Consider the following 24,971-nt stretch of genomic DNA (forward strand, 5'->3'; position numbering starts at 1 on the left):
CTTCCCTTCCTTTCTCCCTGCCTGCCTCTCTGCCTACTTGTGATCTCTGTCTGTCAAATAAATAAATAAAATCTTTTAAAAAATAAATAAAAACACATCACATAAAGGTTAACCAAATATACCCTGCACCATGTTTGTGAAAGGCTAGTTTTTTAATATTTTCACTTATTTTTTAAAAAATTCGTAATAGATTAATGTGTTTTGGCAGTTTATACTGTGGTATACATTTTAAAATACTTATAAGGTTTACTGATCACATTATGGAATGTAATATTTCTTATTGCATATTTTTATTGTATAATCATGATTTAGTATAATATTACTAAGATCATTATAACAGATTACTTATATAAAAGCACATATTTTGTAATCAAATTTGAATGCCAATCTCTTGTATTATTTTTATTAATAATGATTATTCTGTTTATAAAAGTAATGCACATTTACTATATAAAATTTGGTAAGTAGAGAAAAATACGAAGAAGGAAATAACCACCATAAATTGGTAACAAACTGGGGAAAATATTTGCAACTTGTGACAGTGTTGCTATCTCTAGTAAAAAATAGCTTTTATAAATAAACTTAAAAAGATAAATACCCCAATATAAAAATGAGTAAAATTGGGGCACCTGGGTGGCTCAGTGGGTTAAAGCCTCTGCCTTCGGCTCAGGTCATGATCCTGGGGTCCTGGGATCAAGCCCCACATCAGGCTCTCTGCTCAGCAGGGAGCCTGCTTCCCTTCCTCTCTCTGCCTGCCTCTCTGCCTACCTGTGATCTCTGTCAAATAAATAAAATCTTAAAAAAAAATGAGTAAAATTAATGGATAAGCATAATATAGTAACCATAGAAATTCAAATGCAAAGAGAAATTATATACCTTATATTAACTCCTAGGCTAGTAAACACTACAAAAAGATAATGCAAGATGTTGGTGAGGATGTGGAGAAATCAGAACTCTTATACATTGGAGGGTAATTTGAAGATATCAAAAAACCCAACACTTTCTTTTTTTAGTACATCATTAGTTTTTGATATAAAGTTTAATGATTCATTAGCACAAAGATGCATATTTAGTGACATATATTTCAGTATGGTTTATAATAGTGAATAATTCCAAAAATAACCCAGTAGTATCTTGCAATATTAAATTAACCAAGTTACGATATATCCATAGAACAGAAGTTGTTAAAACTGAAGATTACAAGTGTATATTTGTTTAATAATACTATGAGCATTTTCCAATGTCATTTAACATCCTACTTTAGTATGCTTCCAATCTTTCACTATTAAAAATAAATATATGATGAGCATATATAACCTTTATATACACATATGATTATTTTAAGGATAAATTCCTAGAAATGGATTTACTAGGTCAAGGGATATAAACATTTTTAGGATTCTTGCTGTAGATTAATTGAATGGATTTTGGGGAAAGAAGCAATAATACAATTCTGTTTTCAAAGTTCTTAGATATTTATTAAGAGCAAGTTCTTTAACATTATACTAACCTTATACTTTATTTTTATTTTCTAACCTTATACTTTAGTTACTTCTTTTGTTGTATCTTTTTTGTTTCATTTATTTATTTTTATTTCTTTTTTTAAAATTCAATTAGCCAACATATAGTACATCATTCGTTTTTTATGTAGTGTTTACAATTTGTATAGGCCTTACTTCTATGACAAATGAGAATACAATTTATCACATTGAAAGTGTTTTTCCTATATTTTAAGAACATTTCCATATTGTCCTTTTTTATCATTACAGACGTGGGTTGGCAACAAGAGAAGAAAAATGAGTAGTAAGAATTCTGAATCAGGAGCAGCAACAACAGGAACTCTTCCTGGTACCTCTTTGACATCTCCAGACATTACAGTCAGAAATGTAGTTAATATCACTCGACCCTCAAGCCAACAGTCTTCCTGGACATCTGTCAATAATGATGTCATTGTAACTGGTACATACAGTCCAGCAAGTTCATCAAGTAGGCAAGGGACAACCAAACATTCAGATACACAACTTACAGAAGCACATAAAATTCCTATTCAGAAAACGGCCAGTAAAAGTGATACAGAGTTTGAGTTGCACATTCCTGTTCAAAGACAAGTAGCACACTGTAAAAATGCCTCTCTGCTCTTAGGTGAAAAAACAATTATCTTGTCAAGACAGACAAGTGTGCTAAATGCTGGAAATTCAGTATACAGTCATGCAAAGAAGAACTATGGAAGATCTTCAATGCAAGCCTCTGATATGATGGTACCTCAAAAGCCATCTGTGTGCCACCGACCTTGCAAAATTGAACCAGTTGGAATTCAAAGGTCATATAAGCCTGAACACACAGGTCTAGCATCACATAACTTATGTGGGCAAAAGCCACCTATTAGAGACCCTTACTGTAGAACACAAAACTTGGAAATCCGTGAGGTATTTTCATTGGCTGTTAGTGATTATCCCCAGAGAATTCTGGGAGGAAATGCCCCACAGAAGCCTAGTTCAGCAGAAGGAACTTGTTTGTCCATTGCAATGGAGACTGGAGATGCTGATGATGAGTATGCCAAAGAGGAAGAGTTGGCATTGATGGGAGCACAGATACCAAGCTACTCAAGATTTTATGAAAGTGGCAGATCCCTTGGGACAGAGAACCAAAGTACAGCATTGCCTGGACCAGGAAGAAATATGCCAAATTCACAAATGGTGAATATTAGAGATTTGTCAGACAATGTACTGTATCAAAACAGAGACTACCATTTGACACCACGGACCTCATTACATACAGTAGCTACTACAATGTACAGTAATACAAATCCATCACGGAGTAATTTTTCTTCACATTTTGCATCATCAAACCAATTGAGATTCTCACAAAACCAAAACAATTACCAGGTAATGTATGCATTTATTTTATAAAAGGTTTTTAAAAGTTTTGCTTGGTATAAAAAGCTGTGTTTGATATCCAGTTAAACATGAGACCTGGCTCATTTAACTCCTATTTTGAAGTAATTTGGGAGTTTTTGCTTCAAAGTGGTGCTTTGGGATCTTTGAAGACTCTTGTGCTTTCTTGGTCATGTTTAAAATGGTGAGTTTTTCTCCATAGAATATAATCATGGAAGCTTTCTCCTGACATTTAAAATGATTTTGTTCAGGAAATAGTAGTTTTATAGGAAGCGTGGCATTTCCCATCACAAAATAGGACTAAAGTGACTTGGCTCATCCCCTTTAACATGGATTATTCCTGTAAGGGTTTTTACTTGAAATTTGGAAAGCTGTCACTAGATAAGTGGTGCTTTCTTTGGATACACGGCAAAGCAAGTCAGTCATTTCCCTGAGAGATTGTGGCTAAGAAGTCCGAGTATGCAGTAACTCAGCCAAATGCTTTTTCTAAAAGTAAATGCTTTATTAAAACATCAAATGGAATGTTGATCAAGTTTTTAAAGTGTTTATAGAGAAGAGACATTCAGAGTAAAATTTAAAGCAACTTTAGTCCTGTGCAGAAAATAAGTGTTTTCTTCACTATTTCACGTATTCAGTTGTTTAGATGTGCTGCAAATAATCTCAACACTGAGGCAGAAACCCACCTCTGAACATCCCAAGACCATAGGTTTCTCTGAAAAAATATGTTTCTGAGAATTTGAATAGGACAGGGAAGTTTGCTGTTTTTCCTTGCTACTGGCTGGACCTTTGTACTGTGGACCTTAGCCACAGTGCTTAAGTTTAATCTGGACTTAAGGTCTTTCCAGGCTCTTCTCAAACAATATAAGGAACCAGTTTCTCCTCACCCCCCCCCCCCCCCCCCTCTTATAGCTCCCTGCTTCAAAACAAAAAGCTTTAACAGAGTATAGGAAGAATCTCTCTGGCGCCTAGTCCTAACAAAGGACGGCTGTATCATCATCATTAGTATTCATTATTACTGAGAACCAACTCATTTTTTCTGTTTGTTATTTCCTAAAGCATGCTTAAAGTAACACTGAATCATACCATTGAGATCTGAAAAAAAACAAAAAAACTTCCACCAAACCAGCTTTAATTCACCTTCTCTTTTGTACTTCTTTTTATACTCTTTAGTGTTTTTCTTAGTAATATTAATGACAGTAAAATTTACCGTCTGTTGAGGGACTTCCACATACCAAGCATCATTAGTCATTTTATATACTTGATCTCATTTAATCTGGACATGTAGCCCACTCTGGATATGTAGGTATTTTATATATATTTCAATAACTTGTCCAGGATTACACAGCCAGTAAGTCCAATACAGAACCAGTATTCCAACTAAGAAATATATCGTGTATTTTTTTCTGCTTTATCATACAGTCTAATGATTTCAACTGTGTTAGAATTATTTGGAAGCCTGAAAGTGCAGTTTAACTTTCATTTTTTCATAAGCCAAGCACTCCCTTTAAAATAACTTAACCTATACATTTTTATAGTTTATTTTTTCCTGACAAAACTTTTAAAGATATTAAATTTGTTTTATATAAAAGAAACTCTTGAAAGTAATAAAACTTAGCAAATAATTGAGTACTAATCTCTTTAAAGAAAGGCAGTCTGACATAACAATGAAGAGCATTGACTTAGAGCCCAATAGACCTGGATTCAAATTTAGGTTTTGCCACTTTGCACTTGTGTGACCTCAAGCAAGTGACACAACTTCTCTGTATAACAGTTTCCTCATTTGTATAATGTGGTTAATATCCATTTCACAGGAAAGCTGTGACATAATTATGTCACAATCAGTGCAAGGCTACTTGTGCCTTCCCCAGCACATAAACGTTCTTAAACTTTTAATGTTGTAGTTGGAAAGTTAATGAAGCTCTGCTGGTCCACATCTCCTTTACATTCAGTTTCAAGTAAAATATTGCAGAGTCCACGATTATCACAGGGTAGCTGAAGAAGAAATAGCTGTAGGGCTGGCCGGAAAAAGACTGGAGATTAGCCATCAACTTTACCATAATCGAAGTACTTAATTATAATATACCAGACCTTTTCCAACTTGACCTTAGACAGTATGGTAAAGGGTGTTTGCAGAGAACCCTTGGGGCATGACTTTGCCCCACCTTTCTTTTAATTAGTTGAGATTTGGAGAAATCAAAGCAGCCTGAGGAAGTGTAGTCCATGAAAATGTCTTAGTCCAGTTGGGCTGCTATAACGAACATACTATAGAATGGGTAGATTAAACAACAAACGTTTATTTCTCACAGTTCTGGAGGCCAGGAAGCCTAAGATCAAGGTATTGACAGATTCGGTATCTGGTAAAGGGATGTTTCCTAATTCATAAATGACAGTCCTCTCACTGTGTCCTCATATGGCAGAAGGGACAAGGGAGCTCCCTGGGTTTGCTATTAAAAGGAAACTAATCCCATTCATGAGGGCTCCATTTTCATGACCTAATCATCTCTCAAAAGCCCAACCTCGAAACACCATCACACTGGGGATTAGTTTTTAACATCTGAATTCAGCTGAAGTACAAACATTCAGTCTATGGTAGTTATTCTATAGGATTTTGATGAAGTTCTATTACCAAGTTATATTACTATTAGGTGAGGACTTAGAAAAATAGAACTTATGGCCATATTGGCAACTTTCTATAAAACGACAAGCAATTCTCATTAGTTTCTGACTTTAGGACTATATAACAGAGATATCTGCCTCTTCTTCCTGTCACACCAGGTATCTTCGAGCTGAGGTCCTATTCCTGAAAGATAGTCTAGTTCCAAGCGATCTAGGTGAGTGAGTACAGTTGAAGGACTCCCAGAGGATGCTGAAAGGAAGCTCTGTTTTGGATCCTCTTGGGAATAACATATTAAGGGTTGAAGGGGTAGTAAGGAAACTGTCAGGGGGTGGCTATGTCAGGATACTAAAGTTCAGTTCTAATTTTTTTCTTTACAGGCCAGTTTATTTCATTTTGAATACACGTTTTTTGGTAATTGCAAGTTTCTATTTAAATTCCAGTTACTATACAGTATAATAACAGTTTTAGGTGTAGAATTTACTGATTTTGTCATTTACATACAACACCCAGTGCTCATCACAATTGTCCTCCTTAATACCCATTGCCCATTTAACCCATCCCCCTACCCACCTGCCCTCCAGCAACCCTGTTTGTTCTCTGTAATTAAGAGTCCCTTTTATGATTGGCCTCTCTCTTTTCCCCCCATATTCATTTGCTTTGTTTCTTAAATTCCACATATGAATGAAATAATACAGTATTTGTCTTTTTCTGGTTGACTTATTTCTCTTAGAATAATACTCTCTAGCTCCATCCATGTCATTGCAAATGGCAAGTTTTCATCCCTTTTATGGCTGAGTAATATTCCATTATGTATATATGCCACTACTTTATGCCTTTATCAATAGACATCTGGGCTCTTTCCATAATTTGGCTATGGTTGATAATGTTGCCATAAATATCAGAGTGCATATATACCTTCAAATCAGTATTTTTGTATCCTTTGGGTAAATACCAATAGTGCAATCGCTAGATCATAGGGTAGATCTATTTTTAACATTTTGAAGAATCTCCATACTCTTTTCCAGACTGGCTGCACCAGCTTGCATTCCCACCGACAATGTAGGAGGGCTCCCCTTTCTCTACATCCTCACCAACATCTGTTGTTTCCTGAATTGTTAATTTTAATATTTCTGACAGCTGTGAGGTGATAGCTCATTTTAGTTTTCATTTTTATTTCCCTGATGATGAGTGATATTGAGCATCTTTTCATGTGTCTGTTGGCCACCTGTATGTCTTCTTTGGAAAAATGTCTGTTCATGTCTTCTACCTATTTGTTAACTGGATTATTTGTTCTTTGGGTGTTGAGTTTTGTAAGTTCTTTATATATTGGGGATACTAAGGCTTTATCAGGTATATCACTTGCAAAAATTCTCCTCTTCTGTAGATGGCCTTTTAGTTTTGCTGATTGTTTCCTTTGCTGCTTAGAAGCTTTTTATCTTGGTAAAGTCTCAATAATTAATTTTTGCTTTTGTTTCCCTTGCCTCCAAAGATCTTTATAGTAAGTAGTTGCTATGGCCAGTGTCAGAGAGATTATGGTCTGCATTTTCCTACAGGATTTTGGTGGTTTCCTTTATCAAATTTAGTTCTTTCATCCATTTTCAACTTATTTGTTGTGTATCATGAAAGAAAGTTGTCCAGTTTCATTCTTCTGCATGTTCCTGTCCAGTTTTCCCACCATTTGTCGAAGAGATTTTTTTTTCTATTGGACATTCTTTCCTTCTTTGTTGAAGATTAGTTGACATTATAGTGTAGGTTCATGTTGAGGTTTTCTATTTTATTTCTACTCTATTCTATTCTATTCCATTGGTCTATGTGTGTTTTTGTGCCAGTACCATGCTGTCCTCATTACTACAGCTTTGTAATATAACTTGAGTTCTGGTATTGTGATGTCTCCACCTTTCCTTTTGTTTTTCAAGATTGCTTTGGCTATTCACGGTCTTTGTGGTTTCACACAGATTTTAGGATAGTTAGTTCCAATGCTGTGAAAAGTGTTGGTGGTATTTTGATAGGGATGGCATTAAGGATATAGATTCCTTTTGGTAGTATCCACATTTTTAACAATATTTGATTTTCCAATCCATGAGCATGGAATGTTTTTCCATTTCTTTGTATCTTCCTCAATTTCTTTCATAAGTGTTTTACACTTTTAAGAGTACAGATCTTTTACCTGTTTGTTTAGGTCTGTCCCTAGGTATCTTATGGTTTTTGGTGCAATTGTAAATAGGATCAATTCCTTGATTTCTCTTTTTGCTGCTTCATTATGGGTATATAGAACTGAAACAAGTTTCTTTATGTTGATTTTGTATTCTGTGACTTCAGTGAATTTGCTTATCAGTTCTAGCAATTTTTTTAGGGGTCTTTTGGGTTTTCTACATAGAATGTCATTTTGTCTGCAAATAGTTAAACTTTGAGTTTGTCCTTGCTGATTTGAAGCCTTTTATTTCTTTTTGTTGTCTAATTACTGAGACCAGGACTTCCAGTGCTATGTTAAATCACAGTGGTGAGAGTGGCCAACACCTGTCTTGTTTTTGACTGTAGAGGAAAAGCTCTCAATTTTTCCCCATTGAGGATGATATTAGCTTTGTGGGTTTTTTTTTATATGGCCTTTATGATGTTGAGGTATGTTCCTTCTATCCATATTTTGTTGAGGATTTTTATCAAGAATGGTTGCTGCACACTGTCAATTGTTTTTCTACATCTATTGAGAGGATCATAAGGTTCTTATCCTTTCTTTTATTAATGTGATGTATCGCGTTGATTTGTGAATATTGACTCACCATTGCAAACCAGGATAAATCCCACTTGAAGTTTTTTTTAATGTATTGTTGGATTCATTTTGCTAGTAATTCATTGAGAATTTTTGCATCCATGTTCATCAGTGATATTGCCTATAGTTCTCTTTCTTTATGGAGTCTTTGGTTTTGGAATCTGGGTAATGCTGGTCTTATGGAAGGTGTTGGGAAGTTTTTCTTCCTTTTCTACATTTTGGAACAGTTTGAGAGTAGGTATTAACTCTTTTTTAAATGTTTGGTTGAATTCACCTCTGAAGCCATCTGGCCACGGACTTTTGGGGAGATTTTTGGTTACTGATTCAATTACTTTGCTAGTTATCAGTCTAAGTTTTCTATTTCTTCCTGTTTGTTTTGATAGTTTGTGAGTTTCTAGGAATTTATCCATTTCTTCCCGATTGCCCAGTTTGTTGGTGTATACTGTTCATAACATTCTTTTATAATTGTTTGTGTTTCTGTGTTGTTAGTTGTGATTTTTCCCTCTCTCATTAATGATTTTATCTGAGTCCTTTCTCTTTCTCTCTTTTCTTTCTTTCTTCCTTTTTTTTTTTAATGAGTCTGGTAGAGGGTTGTCAGTTTTATTAAGGTTTTCAGAGAATCAGCTCCTGATTTCATTGATCTGTTCTACTCTTTTTGTTTGTTTCTAGATCATTTACTTCTGCTCTAATCTTTATCATTTCCCTTGTTATACTGGCTGTAGGCTTCATTTGTTTTTCTATTTTTAGCTCCTTTATGTGTAAGGTTAGGTTCTTTATTTGAATTTTTTCATGCTTCTTAAGGTAGGCCTGTATTGCCACATACTTACCTCTTTTTTCTTTTTTTTAAATATACATTTCTTTTTTTATAAATTTCTTTTCAGCGTAACAGTATTCATTGTTTTTGCACCACACCCAATACTCCATGCAATATATGCCCTCCCCAATACCCACCACCTGGTTCCCCCAACCTCCTACCCCCCGCCCCTTCAAAACCCTCAGATTGTTTTTCAGGGTCCATAGTCTCTCATGGTTCACCTCCCCTTCCAATTTCCCTCAACTCCCTTCTCCTCTCCATCTCCCCATGTCCTCGATGTTATTTGTTATGCTCCACAAATAAGTGAAACCATATGATAATTAACTCTCTCTGCTTGACTTATTTCACTCAGCATAATCTCCTCCAGTCCCGTCCATGTTGCTACAAAAGGTGGGTATTCATCCTTTCTGATAGAGGCATAATACTCCATAGTGTATATGGACCACATCTTCCTTATCCATTCGTCCATTGAAGGGCATCTTGGTTCTTTCCACAGTTTGGCAACCGTGGCCATTGCTGCTATAAACATTGGGGTACAGATGGCCTGTCTTTTCACTACATCTGTATCTTTGTGGTAAATACCCAGTAGTGCAATGGCAGGGTCATAGGGAAGCTCTATTTTTAATTTCTTGAGGAATCTCCACACTGTTCTCCAAAGTGGCTGCACCAACTTGCATTCCCACCAACAGTGTAAGAGGGTTCCCCTTTCTCCACATCCTCTCCAACACATACTTACCTCTTATATCCACTTTTGCTGCATCTTGGGGAACTTCACTTTCATTTGTTTCTATGTTATTACTTCATTAATTTCTTGGTTGACCCATTCATTCTTTAGTAGGATGTTCTTTCTCCTCCATGAATTTTTGGTCTTTCCAATTTTTTTTCTTGTGGTGGACTTCAAGTTTCTTAGCACTGTGTTCAGAAAATATGCATGCTATGTTCTAAATTTTTTCTTATTTGTTGAGGCTTGATTTGTGACCCAGTATGTTAACTATTCTGGAGAAAGTCCCATGTGCACTTGAAAAGACTGTGTATTCTGCTGCTTTAGGATGGATTGTTCTGAATATACTTCTTAAGTCCATCTGGTTCAGTGTGTCATTCAAAGCCATTGTTTCCTTGTTAATTTTCTTCTTAGATGATTTGTCCATTGATGTAAGGTGAGTGTTAAAGTACTGTACCATTATTGTATTATTATCAATGATTCCTTTATGGTTATTATTAATTATTTTATATGTGTAGGTGCTCCCAATTTGGGTCCATCAATATTTACAATTGTTAGATCTTCTTGGATAGACCTCTTTATTATGATGCTACACTTCTTCATCATTTGTCACAATTTTTGGGTTAAAATTTGGTTTGTCTGATATACATATGGCTACTTCGGCTTTCTTTTGATGTCCATTTGCATGATAAATCTTTCTCTGTCCCCTCACTTTCAATCTGCACATGTATTTAGGTCTAAAATGATTCTCTTTTAGGCAGCATATAGATATAGATGGGTCTTGTTTCTTTTATCCATTCTGACACTTAGTCCATTTACATTTAGAGTATTGATAGCTATGAATTTAGTGACATTTATTACTTGTTTTGTTGTTTCTGGAGATTTTCTCTGTTCCTTTCTAGTCTTTGTCAGTTTTGGACTTTGTTTCCCACTGAAAGAATCTCCTTTAATATTCCTTAAAGGGCTGGTTTAATGGTTTAAACTCCTTTCATTTTTGTTTGTCTCTGAAATTCCTTATCACTCCTTCTCTTTTGAATGATAGTCTTGTTGGTTAGGGTATTCTTGGTTGCATAGTTTTTTATTTTTTCCATTCAACATGCTGAATGTAATATGCCACTTAAAAAAATAATAATATGCCAATTTCTTCTTTGCTCCCACATTTCTTTGAAGAAATCTGTTGCTTACCTTATTTGTCTTCCCTTCTAAGTTAGGGACTTTTTTTGCTTTGCTGCTTTTAGGAATTTCTTCTTTATCTCTATAGTTCACAAATTTAACTTTGCTGTCTGGGTTTTGGCTTGCTCTTGTTGATTTTGATGGGAGTTCTCTACACTTCCTGGATTTGGATGTCTGTTTTCTTCCATAGATTAAGGAAGTTTTCAGCTATAATTTCTCCAAAAAAACCTTCTGCCCCCTTTTCCTGCTGTTCTTCTTCTGGGGTTTCTGTGATATGAATGTTATTCTTTATGGAGTTACTGAGTTCCCTTAGTGTACTTTCATGATCCAAGATTTTTCTTTCCCTCTTTTTTTCAACTTCATTACTTTCCATAATTTTGTCTTCTATATCACTTATTCTTTCCCTGTTTCTTCCATCCTTGTGATCATTATATCCAGCTGGTTTCAAATCTACGTTATTGCATTTTTTAAAAGGTTTTTATTTATTTGACAGAGAGAGAGATCACAAGTAGGCAGAGAGGCAGGCAGAGAGTGAGGGAAGCAGGCTCCCCGCTGAGCAGAGGCTCAATCCCAGGACCCTGAGACCATGGCCTGAGCTGAAGGCAGAGGCTTAACCCACTGAGCCATCTAGGTGCCCCTAGGTTATTGCATTTTTCATTTCATTTCATCCTAATCTGTTTTTAGCTCTTTCTCTCTGCAGTAAGGGACTACATGGTGTTTTTGATGCTTTTCTTAAGCCCACCCTGTATCCTTATGATTGCTGCTTTAAATTTTCCATCACATACATTACTTATATCTGTTTTGATTAGATCCTAGCCATGACTTTATATTGTTCTTTCTTCTAAGATGAATTCCTTCTCTTGGCATTAAGTCTAGACCTCTGTCTTCTCTGTGTTAGGAAATCCTGTTGTCTCCTGCTCCTATGGGTGATGGCTTTGTGAAGAAGAGGTCATATACTATCCAGGGCCTTGTGCTTCAGAGGTGTCTCTGATGTATGCTGTGTGCACTCTGCTGCTGTGTTGTGGCTACTTTATCCCTCAGGTTAGTCCTCTGCAGAGTTTCTCCTTGCCTCAGTGGGGAGTGTTTGGATCTTGGCCAGCGTGTAGCAGGTTTTAACTAGGTATGCTCTGATCCTCTTGTTAAAAGACTCCTGATGCTATCTTTACTAGAGATGAAGCTTTTCAGAACTCTATGGTCAGTGAACATTGTGCATTTGGGAGTACGTCTTCTTACATTAGAGCCCACTCAGCTGGTTCCCAGGCACACATGCCCAAGAAAAACAGTACCAGGAGAGTGCAGGAGGCAGGGGTGCTTGGCATAACTACTTTAGTCAGCCAGTGTTGGCACCATGCTGTTTACTGAAGTTAGCTTATGCTGGGGGATGGGGCCAGAAATGGCACCAGCCATCTCCTTAGCTCCTGGAGAGGGGAGTTTGCACTTGCTGCTGTCCAGGAAGCCCTCCCAAAAGAAATAACCATTTCCCCTCATGAATCCCAGTCATCCTTCAGACTTCTGCCTTCATGCTGTCTGTGTCTGGGTTGCTTGCTTGCCTGGAGCAGCACAGTACACATTGGGCTCAATCCTAGTCAGGCAGGCTGAATTTTAAAACTCCAAACTTTAGGAACCTGGTGTGGTGACAACCCACACTTGTCTTCTGGGGGAGGGTTTTGCTGTGCTGGGACTGATGCAGATTTGACTCAGAAGGGCATTTACACCAAAGAGCAGGGGTGTGGGGTTTGAAGTTGAGCACAGTAAAGAGCCAGTGTCTAGGTTAGTTGCCCTTGGCAGGTGTTTCTGTGCTTATGCTGTGGGCTGAGGCAGGGAAAGGCACCTTGCAGCTCCTTTGTCCCAGGAGAGGCAATGCCATTTCTCTCAGATGCACTCCAAGAAGGGAGAAACATCTCAACCATTGTGTCCCATGGGATCCTGAGACTGTGCCTTCTGCCCCCAGGCTATCCTCTTGCCTTCTCTCCAGGAGCACTGTGGTACCCTCAGGGCTCCATACCAGCCACACTGAGGACCTCTAAAATTCATCTTTGAGTCCTGTTAGTTACAAAAACCTAGGAAAACCAGCCCTTCTTTTTTTTCTCCCAATCAATGGCTTTGGGGAAGTGTTTCCTTGTATGTTCCTCTCTCTCTCTCTCCTGCTTGTGACTAGGGCTCCCTCCCCTCTGCAGCACCTGCAGTCTCTTTCTCCTCCAAACCACAGCTCCACATCTCCTACTTTCCATTATATTGCCTCTTCTTTCCCTCTAGTTGTGCAGTTTGTTTTGTCAGTCCTCAGATCAATTTCTTGGGTATTCAGAATGATTTGATATTTATCAATTTGTGTTCCTTTGTGTTCAAAGGATGAGTCAAGCCTAGCATTCTTCTACTACTCTATGATCTTAGCTTCTCCCCTTTCCATTTCTATCTTAAACAAACAAACAAACAAAATGTTCTAGACTAACTTCACTCCTTTGGGGCCAGGTGACCATATTGGTCTCCAAAGTGCAATTCGCTTTTTCTGATATCTCTAGGTCAGTTCATCTATTTATTGTAAAATCCTGTGCTGATTGAAGATTAATAATTGATGATCACTTATGTGAAGATACTGGAGCATTTTGGGAAACAGGTGCTATAAATACAGTTATAATTGTGGCCTACCAATTAACTGCATTTCCATCTCTCATGGACTTCATAAGGACTTAGGAGTTAATAGTAGTAGAGTACTTTGAGTTTCCTTTATTTGTTTTTGTTTTTTGTTTCTAAGAACCTTTAATGACTCTTTAAAAGATACTTCATAAATACAAGGCATATTCATCAGTGAAAGTGCTTTCATAGTGCACTCCAACTTTCTACAAGTATTTGTGAACTTCAGTGTATTTTTAAAAATAAATTTGAAAATTTAATAGTTGTATAAACTTTAAAATCAACCAATACGAATGGTATTGTGATCTGAGAAAAGTGGAGGTCAGTAATAAATGACTTTGCTAAAATAACTCTCAGACAAATATTCAACTTAAAAAATAATAATAATATGTTTTGAATGGGTATAGTTAGCAGGGATCATTTTTGAAAAACTTCATTGAGACAAAATTCATATAGTATAGAATTCACATATTAAAATTGTACAGTTGCGTCTTTTTTCCAGAGAGTTGTTCAAATAGCACCACAACCTAATTTTAGAATAATTTATTACTTCAGGGCTCCTGGGTGGCTCAGTCACTTAAGAGTCTGCCTTCAGCTAAAGTCATGATCCCAGGACCCCACATCAAACTCCCTGCTCTGCAGGAAGCCTGCTTGTCCTTCTCCCACTCCCCTGACTTGCGTTCCCTCTATCACTGTTTTTCTCTCTCTGTCATATAAGTTAATAAAATCTTAAAAAAAAGAATATTTTATCACTTCAAAATTAACTACCTACCCATTAGCCTGCCAAAACCCCCATCCCAGCACTAGACAGTCACTAATCATTTTTCTGTCTCTATGATTTTACCTCTTCTGGATATTATTTTACATCTTTTTAAAAAACTTTTTAAAATTTATTCATTTAAGAGGGAGAGGGGGAGAGGGTGAGAGCATGAGCATGGGGGATAGTAAGAAGGACAGGGAGAAGCAGACTCCCCGCTGAGCAGGGAGCACAGTTCAGGGCTGGATCCCAGGACCCAGGGATCATGACCAAAGCTGAAGGCAGATTGAGCCACCCAGGCACCTCTATCTTTTTTTTTTTTTTAAGATTTTATTTACTTATTTGACAGAGAGAGCAGAAGCAGGGGGAGTGGCAGACAGAGCGAGAGGGAAAAACAGGCTCCCCCTGAGCAGGGAACCTGATGTGGGTTTCCATCCCAGGACCCTGGGATCATGACCTGAGCTGAAGGCAGCCACTTAACTGACTAAGCCACCCAGGTGCCCCCCAGGCATCTCTATTCTGGATATTATTTTAAATGGAGTCATACAATATGTGACATTCTGTGATTAGCTTCTTTCAGTTAGCACGTTTTCATGGTTTGTCCATGTTGTAATATGTATCAGCACTACATTATTTTATATTTCTCTATGATATTCACTTGTGATATAGCATGTATGGTTTATCTGTTCATTAGTTAATGGACATTTGGTCTGTTTCCACATTTGTTTTTTATGAGTAATGCTGCTGGGAGTATCCATATACAAATTTTTGTGTGGACATGTTTTCAAATCTTTGGGGAATATATCTGGGAGTGGATTTCTAATTCATATTGTAAATCTCTGCTTAAAATTTTGAGGAACTGCCAAACTTTTTCCCAAAGTAGCTGTACCACTTTAAACTCCCACCATCATTGTATAAGATGTCCAGTTTTTCCCTATCTTGATCAGTAATTGTTATGTCAGGCATTTTGATTATAACCATTATCATTGCTATAAAATATCTAATGGAATTTTTGATCTGCATTGCTCTAATAGCTACTGATGTATCCTTTTGATGTGCATATTGGCCATTTGAATACCTTACTTGGAAATGTCTGCAAATAATTTGTCCTTTTTTTCAATTGTTTACTTTTTTCTTTCTGAATTATAAGTGTTCAATTATTTACATATTTTCTACATCAGTCCTTATCAGAGATATAACTTGCAAATATTTTCTCTCATATTTTGCCTTTCTCAAGGGAATTGTTTATACAGAAACATTTTTAATTTTGATTAAGTTTTTTAACAATGTGTTGTACTTTTCAGTAGATAAGTCCTGCACTTCTTTTGTTAAATTTATTCTTAAGTATATAACTTTTTTATGCTATTTTAAATGGAATTGCCTAGTTAATTATTGAAATTTTTATTGATTTTTGTATTCTAAACTTATATCCTGAAAATTTGCTGAACTAAAGTATTATAATAGACAATAGTGGACTCCTTAAGGTTTTCTATATATACAGTTATGCCATCTACAAACACAGATAATTTTACTTGTGTAAAACCTGAATGTATTTTATTTTTCTTGATGAATTGCTAATTAACCTCAGTACAAGTTTGAATAGAGCTGGTAAGACTAAATATCTTTGTCTTCTTGACCTTAGGTTGAACACATTCTGTCTCTCCCAATTAAATATGGTGTTACCTGTGGATTTTGTGTAGATACACTTTATCAGGATGAGGAAATTCCCTTTCATTCCTGGTTTGTTGAGGGCTTTTATCATGAAAAAGTGTTGGATTTTTGTCAAATGCTATTTCTGCACTTAAGGAGATAGTCATGTACCTTTTTTTTTATTTTATTCTATTAATATGGAGTATTGCACTGTTTGATTTTCTTTTCCTTTTATTCTTTTGGTGTTTATTTTGTATATATATTTTTTCAGTTTTAAAATATAATTTATATAGAGCACTGTATAAGGTTAAGGCGCTCAGCATTAATCATTTCAATTATATTGTGAAAGTATTACAAGAAGTTTATGTGTCTCATATAGATACAAACAAAAACAAACAAAAGTGTTTTTTTCCTTGTGATGAGAATCCCTGGGGACTACACTCTTAACTTTCAAATATACCAATATAGCAACTTTAACTATAGTCATGTTGTACATTTCTAGTACTTATTTGTCTTATAATGAAAGTTTGTATATTTTGATCACCTTCTTCCAATACCCTACTCCCCTTACCTCCACCTCTGATAACCACAGATCTCTTTTTTTTTTCCTTTGGGGTTGTGTTTTATTTTTTAGACACTACGTGTAAGTGTGATCATATAGTATTTATCTTTTTCTGTCTGACTTATTTCACAAAGCATAATGACTTTAGGCTCCATCCATGTTATTGCCAATGACAGGATTTCCTTTTTTATGGCTGAATAATATTCTTCTGTGTGTGTATGTGTGTGTGTACCACAATTTATTTCTCCATTCATCTGTCAGTGGAAATTTAGGTTGCTTCTGTGTCTTGGCTATTGTAAAAAATAATGCTGCTATGAACATGGAAGTGCAGATATTTCTTTGACAGAGATTCTTAGTTTCCTATTTCTCAGAAGTAGAACTGCTAGATTATGGAGTAGTTCTGCTTTTAGTTTTTTGAAGAACTTCCATACTATTTTGCATAGTGGCTGTATCAATTTGCAGTCTAACCAACAGGGCACAAGGATTGCCTTTTATCCAAATCCACACCAGTGTTTGTTATCTCGTGTCATTTTTTATGATAGCCACTTCAACAGGCAGGTTGTATCTCATTGTGATTTTGATTTGTATTTCCCTTAAGATTAATGATGTTGAACAGCTTTTCATGCACATGTTGACTACTCATATATCTTCTTCGGAAAATGTCTGTTGAGGTCCTTTGTCCAGTTTTTAACTGGGTTGTAAGAATTTTGCTATTGCATTATATGAGTTCTTTATATATGTTGAATATTAGTTGTTTATCAGATATATGCTTTACAAATATTTTTTCCCCATTCCTTATATTACCTTTACATTTTGTGATCATTTCTTTGGATGTGCAGAAGCTTTTTTTTGTTTGATGTAGTACCACTTTTTTTTTTTGAAGATTTTATTTTTAAGTAATATCTACACCCAACATGGGGCTCAAACTCACGATCCTGATATCAAGAATTGAATGCATGGAGCACCTGTGTGGCTCAGTCAGTTAAGTGTGTGACTTCGGCTCCGGTCATGATCTCAGGGTCCTGGGATCAAGCCCTGTGTTGGGATCCCCACTAAGTAAGGAGTCTGCTTCTCCTGCCCTCCCCCCTGCTCATTTTCTCTCTCCCTCTCAAATAAATAAATAAATTCTTAAAAAAAGAATCACATGCTTCACTGACGGATCCAGCCAGGTGCCCCTAGTCCCACTTGTTTATTTTTTGTTGTATTACTTGTGCTTCAGGTATTGTATACAAAAAAAGAAAATCATTGCCAACACCCATGTCAAGGAAGTTTTTCCCTATCTTCTAGGAGTTTTATGGCTTCCAGTCTCACCTTTAAGTCTTTAATCCTTTTTGAGTTTATTTTTGTAAGTATTGTAAGATAGAGTTCTGGTTTCATTATTTTACATCTGAATATACAATTATTCCAGCACCATTTATTAAGGAGACTGTATTTTCTTTATTGAGTATTCTTGGCTTTCTTGTCAAGTATTATTTGACATATATTTGATATATATGCATTAACTCATTTCTAGGGTCTCAATTCTGTTGCATTCATCTATATGTTTTTATGCCAGTATCATACTGTTTTGATTGCTATAGTTTTTAATATAGGTTGAAGTCAGTAAGTATGATGCCTCCTACTTTGTTATTTCTCAGGATTGCTCTGACTATTTAGGGTCTTTGATGGTTCCATATAAATTTTAGGATTCTTTTCTACATTAGTAAAAAGAAAAATACCTTTGGAATCTTGTGTAGTGTGGCCATTTTAACAATATTAATTCTTCCAAATCATGAGCATAGGATACTATTTCAATTGTGTCTTTTCTGATATCTTTCATCAATGCCATGTAGTTTTTAGAGATATCATAGTTTTTAGAGATATCTTATCCTTTTGGTTATGTTTGTTCCTAAGTATTTTATTGCTTTTGATTCCATTACAAATGGGATCATTTTTAAATTTCTTTTCAAATAATTTGTGGCTAGTATATAGAAATATTACTCATTTTCATATGTTAATTTTTTTCTTGCAACTTTACTGAAGTTGTTGATGGGATCTAGCTTTTTTTTTTTTTTTTTTGGAGTCTTTAGGGTTTTCTGTATATAGTATCATGTCATCTCCAGATAGAGCCAGTTTTGTGTTTTCTTTTTTCTTTTCTAATTCTGATGCCTTTTCCTTTTCTTACCTGATTGCTGTGGCTAGGACTTCCAGTATTAGGTTAAATAAGGGTGATGAGAGGACACCACTGTCTTATTCCTGATGCTAGAGGAAAAGCTTTAAACCACTGACTACTGACTATAATGTTATTTATGGACTTTTCATATATGGTTTTTTAAATGTTGAGATCTCTTCCTTCTATACCTAATTTGTTAAGACGTTTTAGCATTAACAGATGTTGGGTTTTGTCAGATGCTTTTTCTGCATCTACTGAGACGATTATATTTTTTTCATTCTACTAATGAATGCATTGCATCAGATTGATTTGTGTATTTTGATCCCTTTTTGCATCTCAGGAATAAATCACACCTGATTATGGTGAAAAATATTTTTAATGTGTTGTTGACCTTGGTTTGCTAGTATTTTATTTTAGTTTATTTTTAATTTTTTATCTTTGACATTAAGATTTAAACTTAGGGCCTTCATCAGCCCCCCTCTTCTGTCCCTCGGTTTTTCTCAGGCCACCTTTGCTCACCGCTGAGTTGGGGTTGCTGCAGGTGGCGTGAGGTATGAGAGATCACATGCTGGCATTTGGTGATTTTTCTCTTAAGGTTTAATTTTGATAAAATACAATTTTTTTCTTTCATGTATTGTACTTTTTTTTACTATATCTAAAAACTCATATCTAAACCCAAGGACATGCAAATTTTTATCTAACAGTTTTATAACTTTGTATAAATATAATGTGTACTTGTGTATAATTAAGCCTGAATCATTCTGAGTTATTTTTTTATGCAAGGTGTTAGGTATATATTGTTCATTTTTAAAAAGCAGGTGTCCAGTTGTTCTAGCAGAGTTTCTTTTTTTTTAATTTAATTTTTTTTCAGTGTTCCAAAATTCATTGTTTATGCACCACACCCAGTGCTCCATGCAATACGTGCCCTCCATAATACCCACCACCAGGCTCACCCAACCTCACATCCCCCTCCCTGTCCTCCAATGAATTGCCTTTGTGAAGCATCAGTTGTGTGAGTCTGTTTCTAGGCTCTCTATTCTGTTCTACTATTTGATATGTCCATTCTTTAGCTAATGCCACACTGTTTTGATTACTGTACTTAAGTCTGGAAATTTGGTAATGTGAGTTCTCTGACTTTGTTATTTTTCAGAATTGTTTTGGCTATTCTAGCGCCTTTGCTTTTCTATACTCTCTAAATAAGTTTTAAAGTAATTTCTGTCAATTTCTACAAAAAATTCAATTTGGGGGAGAGCTGTAATGAAATGATAGAACAATTCAGAGAAAATTATAATCTTAACTAAGGATCCATGAATAATGTATATTAATCCATTTATGTAGGTCTTTAATTTCTCTATATCTTTTAGTATACACACCATTTATATCTTTTATTACTAATCCCTAAGTATTTCATTTTTTTGATACTCTTGTAGATGATATTGATTATTTTTTAATTTCTTATTGTTTGTCTTTATTATATAGAAACACAGTTGGGTTTTGTATATTATTATTCCATATTCTTCCAAAACTCACTCAGCTCCAATAGCTATTTTTGTAGATTCCATTAGATTTTGTACATAATCATATTTTTTGTGAACATAGTTTTACTTCTTCCTTTCCAATCTGGATGCCTTTTCTTTTTCTTGCCTAATGCACTAATTTGAATTTGCAATAGAATGTTGGAGATAAGTGGTGGAAATGGACATCCATGTATTGTCACTGATCTTAGGGGTAAAGTATTCAGCCTTTTACCATTAAATACAATATTAGCTGAAATTTTTTGTAGATGACCTTTATCAGATTGAGGACGTTCCCTTATATTTGTAGTTTGCTGAGAGTTTTTATTTTTTCCCTAAGATTTTATTTATTTATTTGACAGAGAGCATGAGCAAGAGAGCACAAGCAGGGGGAACAGCAGAGGGTGAGGGAGAAGCAGGCTCCCCACTGAGCAGGGAGCCCAAAGCAGGACTGGATTACAGGACCCCAGGATCATGACTGGAGCCAAAGGCAGATGCTCAACTGACTAAGCCTCCCAGGCGCCCCTTGCAGAGCATTTCTATCATGAATGGATATTGGATGTTGTCAAGCGATTTTTCTGCATCTCAGATAACTTTTAAAAGATTATTAATATGGTGAATTACATTAATTTTTTGGTTCAAATTTTTATTTAAATTCTAATTAGTTAACATAGAGGAACTAGTATTAGTTATAGTAGAATTTAGTGATTCATCACTTATATATAACACTCAGTGCTCATCACAACAAGTGCCTTCCTTAATGCTCATCACACATTTAGCTCATCCCCCCACTCACCTGTCCAGCAGCCCTCAGTTTTTTCTCTATAGTTAAGAACAGCCCTGAATTCCTGGGATAAGCCCCACATTGTCATGATGCTATATTCTTCTACTATATTGTTGGATTTGATTTGCTAAAATTTTGTTTAGAATTTTGCATCTATGTTAAGTATTCTTCTGAGTTTTCTTATAAAGCATGTCTGATTTGTAAGAATAATGCCAACCTCATGAAATGAGTTCCAGAGTATTTTTTTTTCCTCTTAAGTTTTCTGGGAAAATTTTGTATATAGCTGGTGTTATTTCTTCCTCAGATGTGTAATAGAATTCACTAATGAAGCCATCTGTGCCTGGAGTTTATGGTGTGGGATTTTAATTTCTTCAATATAGGACTACTCAGTTTATCTATTTCTTTTTTTTTCTTTTTTAAAGATTTTATTTATTTATTTGACAGAGAGAGATCACAAGTAGGTGGAGAGGCAGGCAGAGAGAGAGAGAGAGAGTGGGAAGCAGACTCCCTGCTGAGCAGAGAGCCCGATGCGGGACTCGATCCCAGGATCCTGAGATCATGACCTGAGCTGAAGGCAGCGGCTTAACCCACTGAGCCACCCAGGCGCCCCTCAGTTTATCTATCTCTTAATGAATGTGTTTTGTTGTTGTTCAATTGTGGTAAAAAATGTAACATAAAATTCACCATATTACCTATTATTACAGGTACAGTTCCAGATTGTTAATTTTATTCACACTGTTACACATCAGATCTCTAGAATTTTTCCATCTACTGAAACTCTATACCCATTGAACTACAATTCCCCATTTCCTCCTCTCACTATCCCCTGGAAATCACCATCCTACTTACTGTTTCTATGAGTTTGAATACTTTAGCTTCTTCATATAAGTGGAATCATACAGTAAGTATTTGTCTTTTCGTGATTGGTTTATTCCACAAAGTATAAAGTTATCAAGGTTCATCAGTGTGGTAGAATGTAGCAGGCTTTCCTTGTTTTTTTTTTTTGTTTGTTTGTTTTGTTTTGTTTTTGTTTTTGAGACTCTCTACAAGGTATACAGATATACATTGTATATATATATGTATATATATACATATATATATATATACACACACAACATTTTATTTATCCATTCAACCAAAGATGGATATTTGGTTTACTCCTCTTAGCTAATTGTGAATAATTCTTTAATGAACATAACAGGCAAATATCTCTTGAAGATCCTGGTTTTTTTTTAATACTTTTGAGTATGTACCAAACAATGGGGATAGATTGCTGGATCACACAGTAATTCTATTTTTTAAAAAATATTTTATTTATTTATTTGACAGAGAAAGAGATCACAAGTAGGCAGAGAGAAAGGCAGAGAGAGAGAGAAGGGCAAGCAGGCTCCCTGCTGAGAAGAGAGCCTGATGTGGGACTCGATCCCAGGACCCTGGGATCATGACCTGAGCTGAAGGCAGAGGCTTAACACACTGAGCTACCCAGGTGCACCCTCACAGTAATTCTATTTTTAATTTTTTTGAGGGATTGCCATAATGTTTCCCATAGCAGCTACACCATTTTACATCCCACCAACAAGGCACAACAGTTTCAGTGTCTCCACATCCTAACAACTGTTTTTTTTTTAAGTGCCCCTACAGTGGGTGTGAGGCAATACCTCATTGTGGTTTTGATTTACGTTTCTGTAATTATTACTAATATTAAATATCTTTTCCTGTCCTTGCTGTTTTGCCAGTATTTTAATGAGAATTTGTGTATTTATATTTATTGGGGATTGGTATGTAATGTTTTTTTTTTCTGGTAGTGCCCTTTTCTGCCTATCAGGGTAATGCTGCCCATATGAAATGAGTTTTGGAATGTTCCCTCCTCTTGGACTTTTTAGAAGTTTTTGAGAAGAGTTGCCATTAACTCTTCTTTAAATGTTTGCTAAAAGTTATCAGTGAAGTCATTTGGTCCTGGGAATTTAACTGTTGTTGTTGTTGGAAGATTTCTGAATATGGATTCAATCTCCTTATGAGTAATTTTCCCATTTATTCCTAATTGATTCTAGGCAGGTTGTATGATTCTAAGAATTTTTCTATTCTAGGTTGTTCAGTTTCTTAGTGTATAGTTGTTCATAGTAGTCCCTTATTACCCTTCACATTAGTGTGGTTTCAGTAGTAATGTTTTATTTTTCACTTATAATTTTGTTAATTTGGGGACTTATTCTCACTTCTGTAGTTAATCTAAGTAAAGGTTTGTCAAATCTGTCATTTAAAAAAAGAACTCTTAGGTTTGTTAATCTTTTCAGATTTTCCTATTTTCTATTTCATTTATTTCTATTCTTTTCATTATTTCCTTCCATCTGCTACCTTTGGGTTCAGTTTGTTCGTTCTCTAGTTCCTTGAGGCATAGGAATAGATTATTTGAGATCTTTCTTGTTTTGTAATATAGGCATTTGTTGCCATAAATGTTGTTTTCAAAATGGCTTTTGCTGCATTCTATGTATTTCAGACTGTGGTAGTCCTGTTTTTGTTGGTCTCGGATTTTTTTTTTCCTTTACATTTTTCATTGATCCATTGGTTATTCACGAGAGTATTGTTTAATTTCTGTGTATTTGTGAGTTTACACTTTTCCTCTTATTATCGACTTCCAGTTTCATACCATTGTGGTAAGAGAAGATAGTTGGTATGATTTCAGTCTCCTTGAATTTTCTAAGACATATTTTGTGGCCCAACATATGACCTGACCTGGAAAATGCTCCATGTGCACTTAGGAAGAATGTATGTTGGGCTGTTGTCAAATACAATGCTCTGTATAGGTCTCTTAGGTCCATTTGGTCTATATTGTAGTACAAATCTGTTTTTTATTGATTTCCAGTTGAGATAATCTATTCCTTCTTGAAAGTATGGTTTGAAAGTCCCCAAATGAGATTGATATTAGCTGTCGGTTTTTCCTATCCTGTGGTTCCTATGATTTCTTTTTTTTTTTTTTTAAAGATTTTGTCTGAGAGAGAAGGGGGCTGGTGCACAGGGAGAGGACAAAGCCCATGCCTGGGGCTCGATCCCAGGAGCCTGAGATCATGACCAGAGCCAAAGGCAGACGCTTAACCAACTGAGCCACCCAGGTGCCCCCCTATAATTTCTTTTATTAATGTGGTGTATCATGTTGACTGATTTGTAAATAGTGAACCACACTTGCAGCCAAGGAATAAGTCCCACTTGATCGTGGTGAATGATTATCTTAATGTACTGTTGGATTTGATATGATATTATTTTATTGAAAATTTTTGCATCCATGTTCATCAGGGATATTGGCCTATTCTCTTTTTAAGTGGAGTCTTTATGTATCTGGTTATGGTATAAGGGTAATGCTAGCCTCGTAGACTGAATTTGGATGTTTTCTTTCCATTTCTATTTTTTGAAATAGAGAAGAAGAGGTATTAACTCTTGTTTAAATGTTTGTTAGAATTTGTCTATAAAGCTATCTTGCCCTGGACTTTTTTTTTGTTGGTAAATTCTCAATTACTGATTGAATTTCTTTTCTGGTTATTGGTCTGTTCAAGTTTTTTATTTCTTCCTGTTTCAGTGTTGGTAGTTTATATGTTTCTAGGAATTTATCAAGTTTTTCCAGGTTTTTCAATTTATTGCCATTAGTTTTTCATAATATTCTCTTATAATTGTTTGTATTTCTGCGGTGTTGGTTGTTATTTCTCCTCTGTCATTAGTGATCTTATTTATTTGGGTCCTTTCTTTTTTCTGCCAACTCTGACTGTGGGTTTACTGATTTCATCAATTTTCTTCAAAGAACCAGCTCCTTTTTTTTTTTAATTTTATTTTTTATAAACATATATTTTTATCCCCAGGGGTACAGGTCTGTGAATCGCCAGGTTTACACACTTCACAGCACTCACCATAGCACATACCCTCCCTAATGTCCATAATCCCACCCCCCC

General features: G+C 35.6%; 1 protein-coding gene across 1 annotated transcript in view; it reads left to right on the forward strand.

Annotated features, from left to right (window-relative positions):
- Positions 1 to 1,769: 1,769 nt before the first annotated feature.
- Positions 1,770 to 24,971, forward strand: part of LOC111139441 (highly divergent homeobox) — a 187,556-nt gene continuing 164,354 nt past the window's right edge. The window contains exon 1 of the mRNA XM_022491690.1: positions 1,770 to 2,885. Coding sequence (XP_022347398.1) covers positions 1,797 to 2,885 — 1,089 coding nt within the window. The 5' untranslated portion in view covers positions 1,770 to 1,796. The remainder of the gene's footprint in view (positions 2,886 to 24,971) is intronic.

Source organism: Enhydra lutris, unplaced genomic scaffold (genome assembly GCF_002288905.1).
Source record: "Enhydra lutris kenyoni isolate GAN:26980312 unplaced genomic scaffold, ASM228890v2 scaffoldscaffold107, whole genome shotgun sequence".
Taxonomy (NCBI): Eukaryota; Metazoa; Chordata; class Mammalia; order Carnivora; family Mustelidae; genus Enhydra; species Enhydra lutris.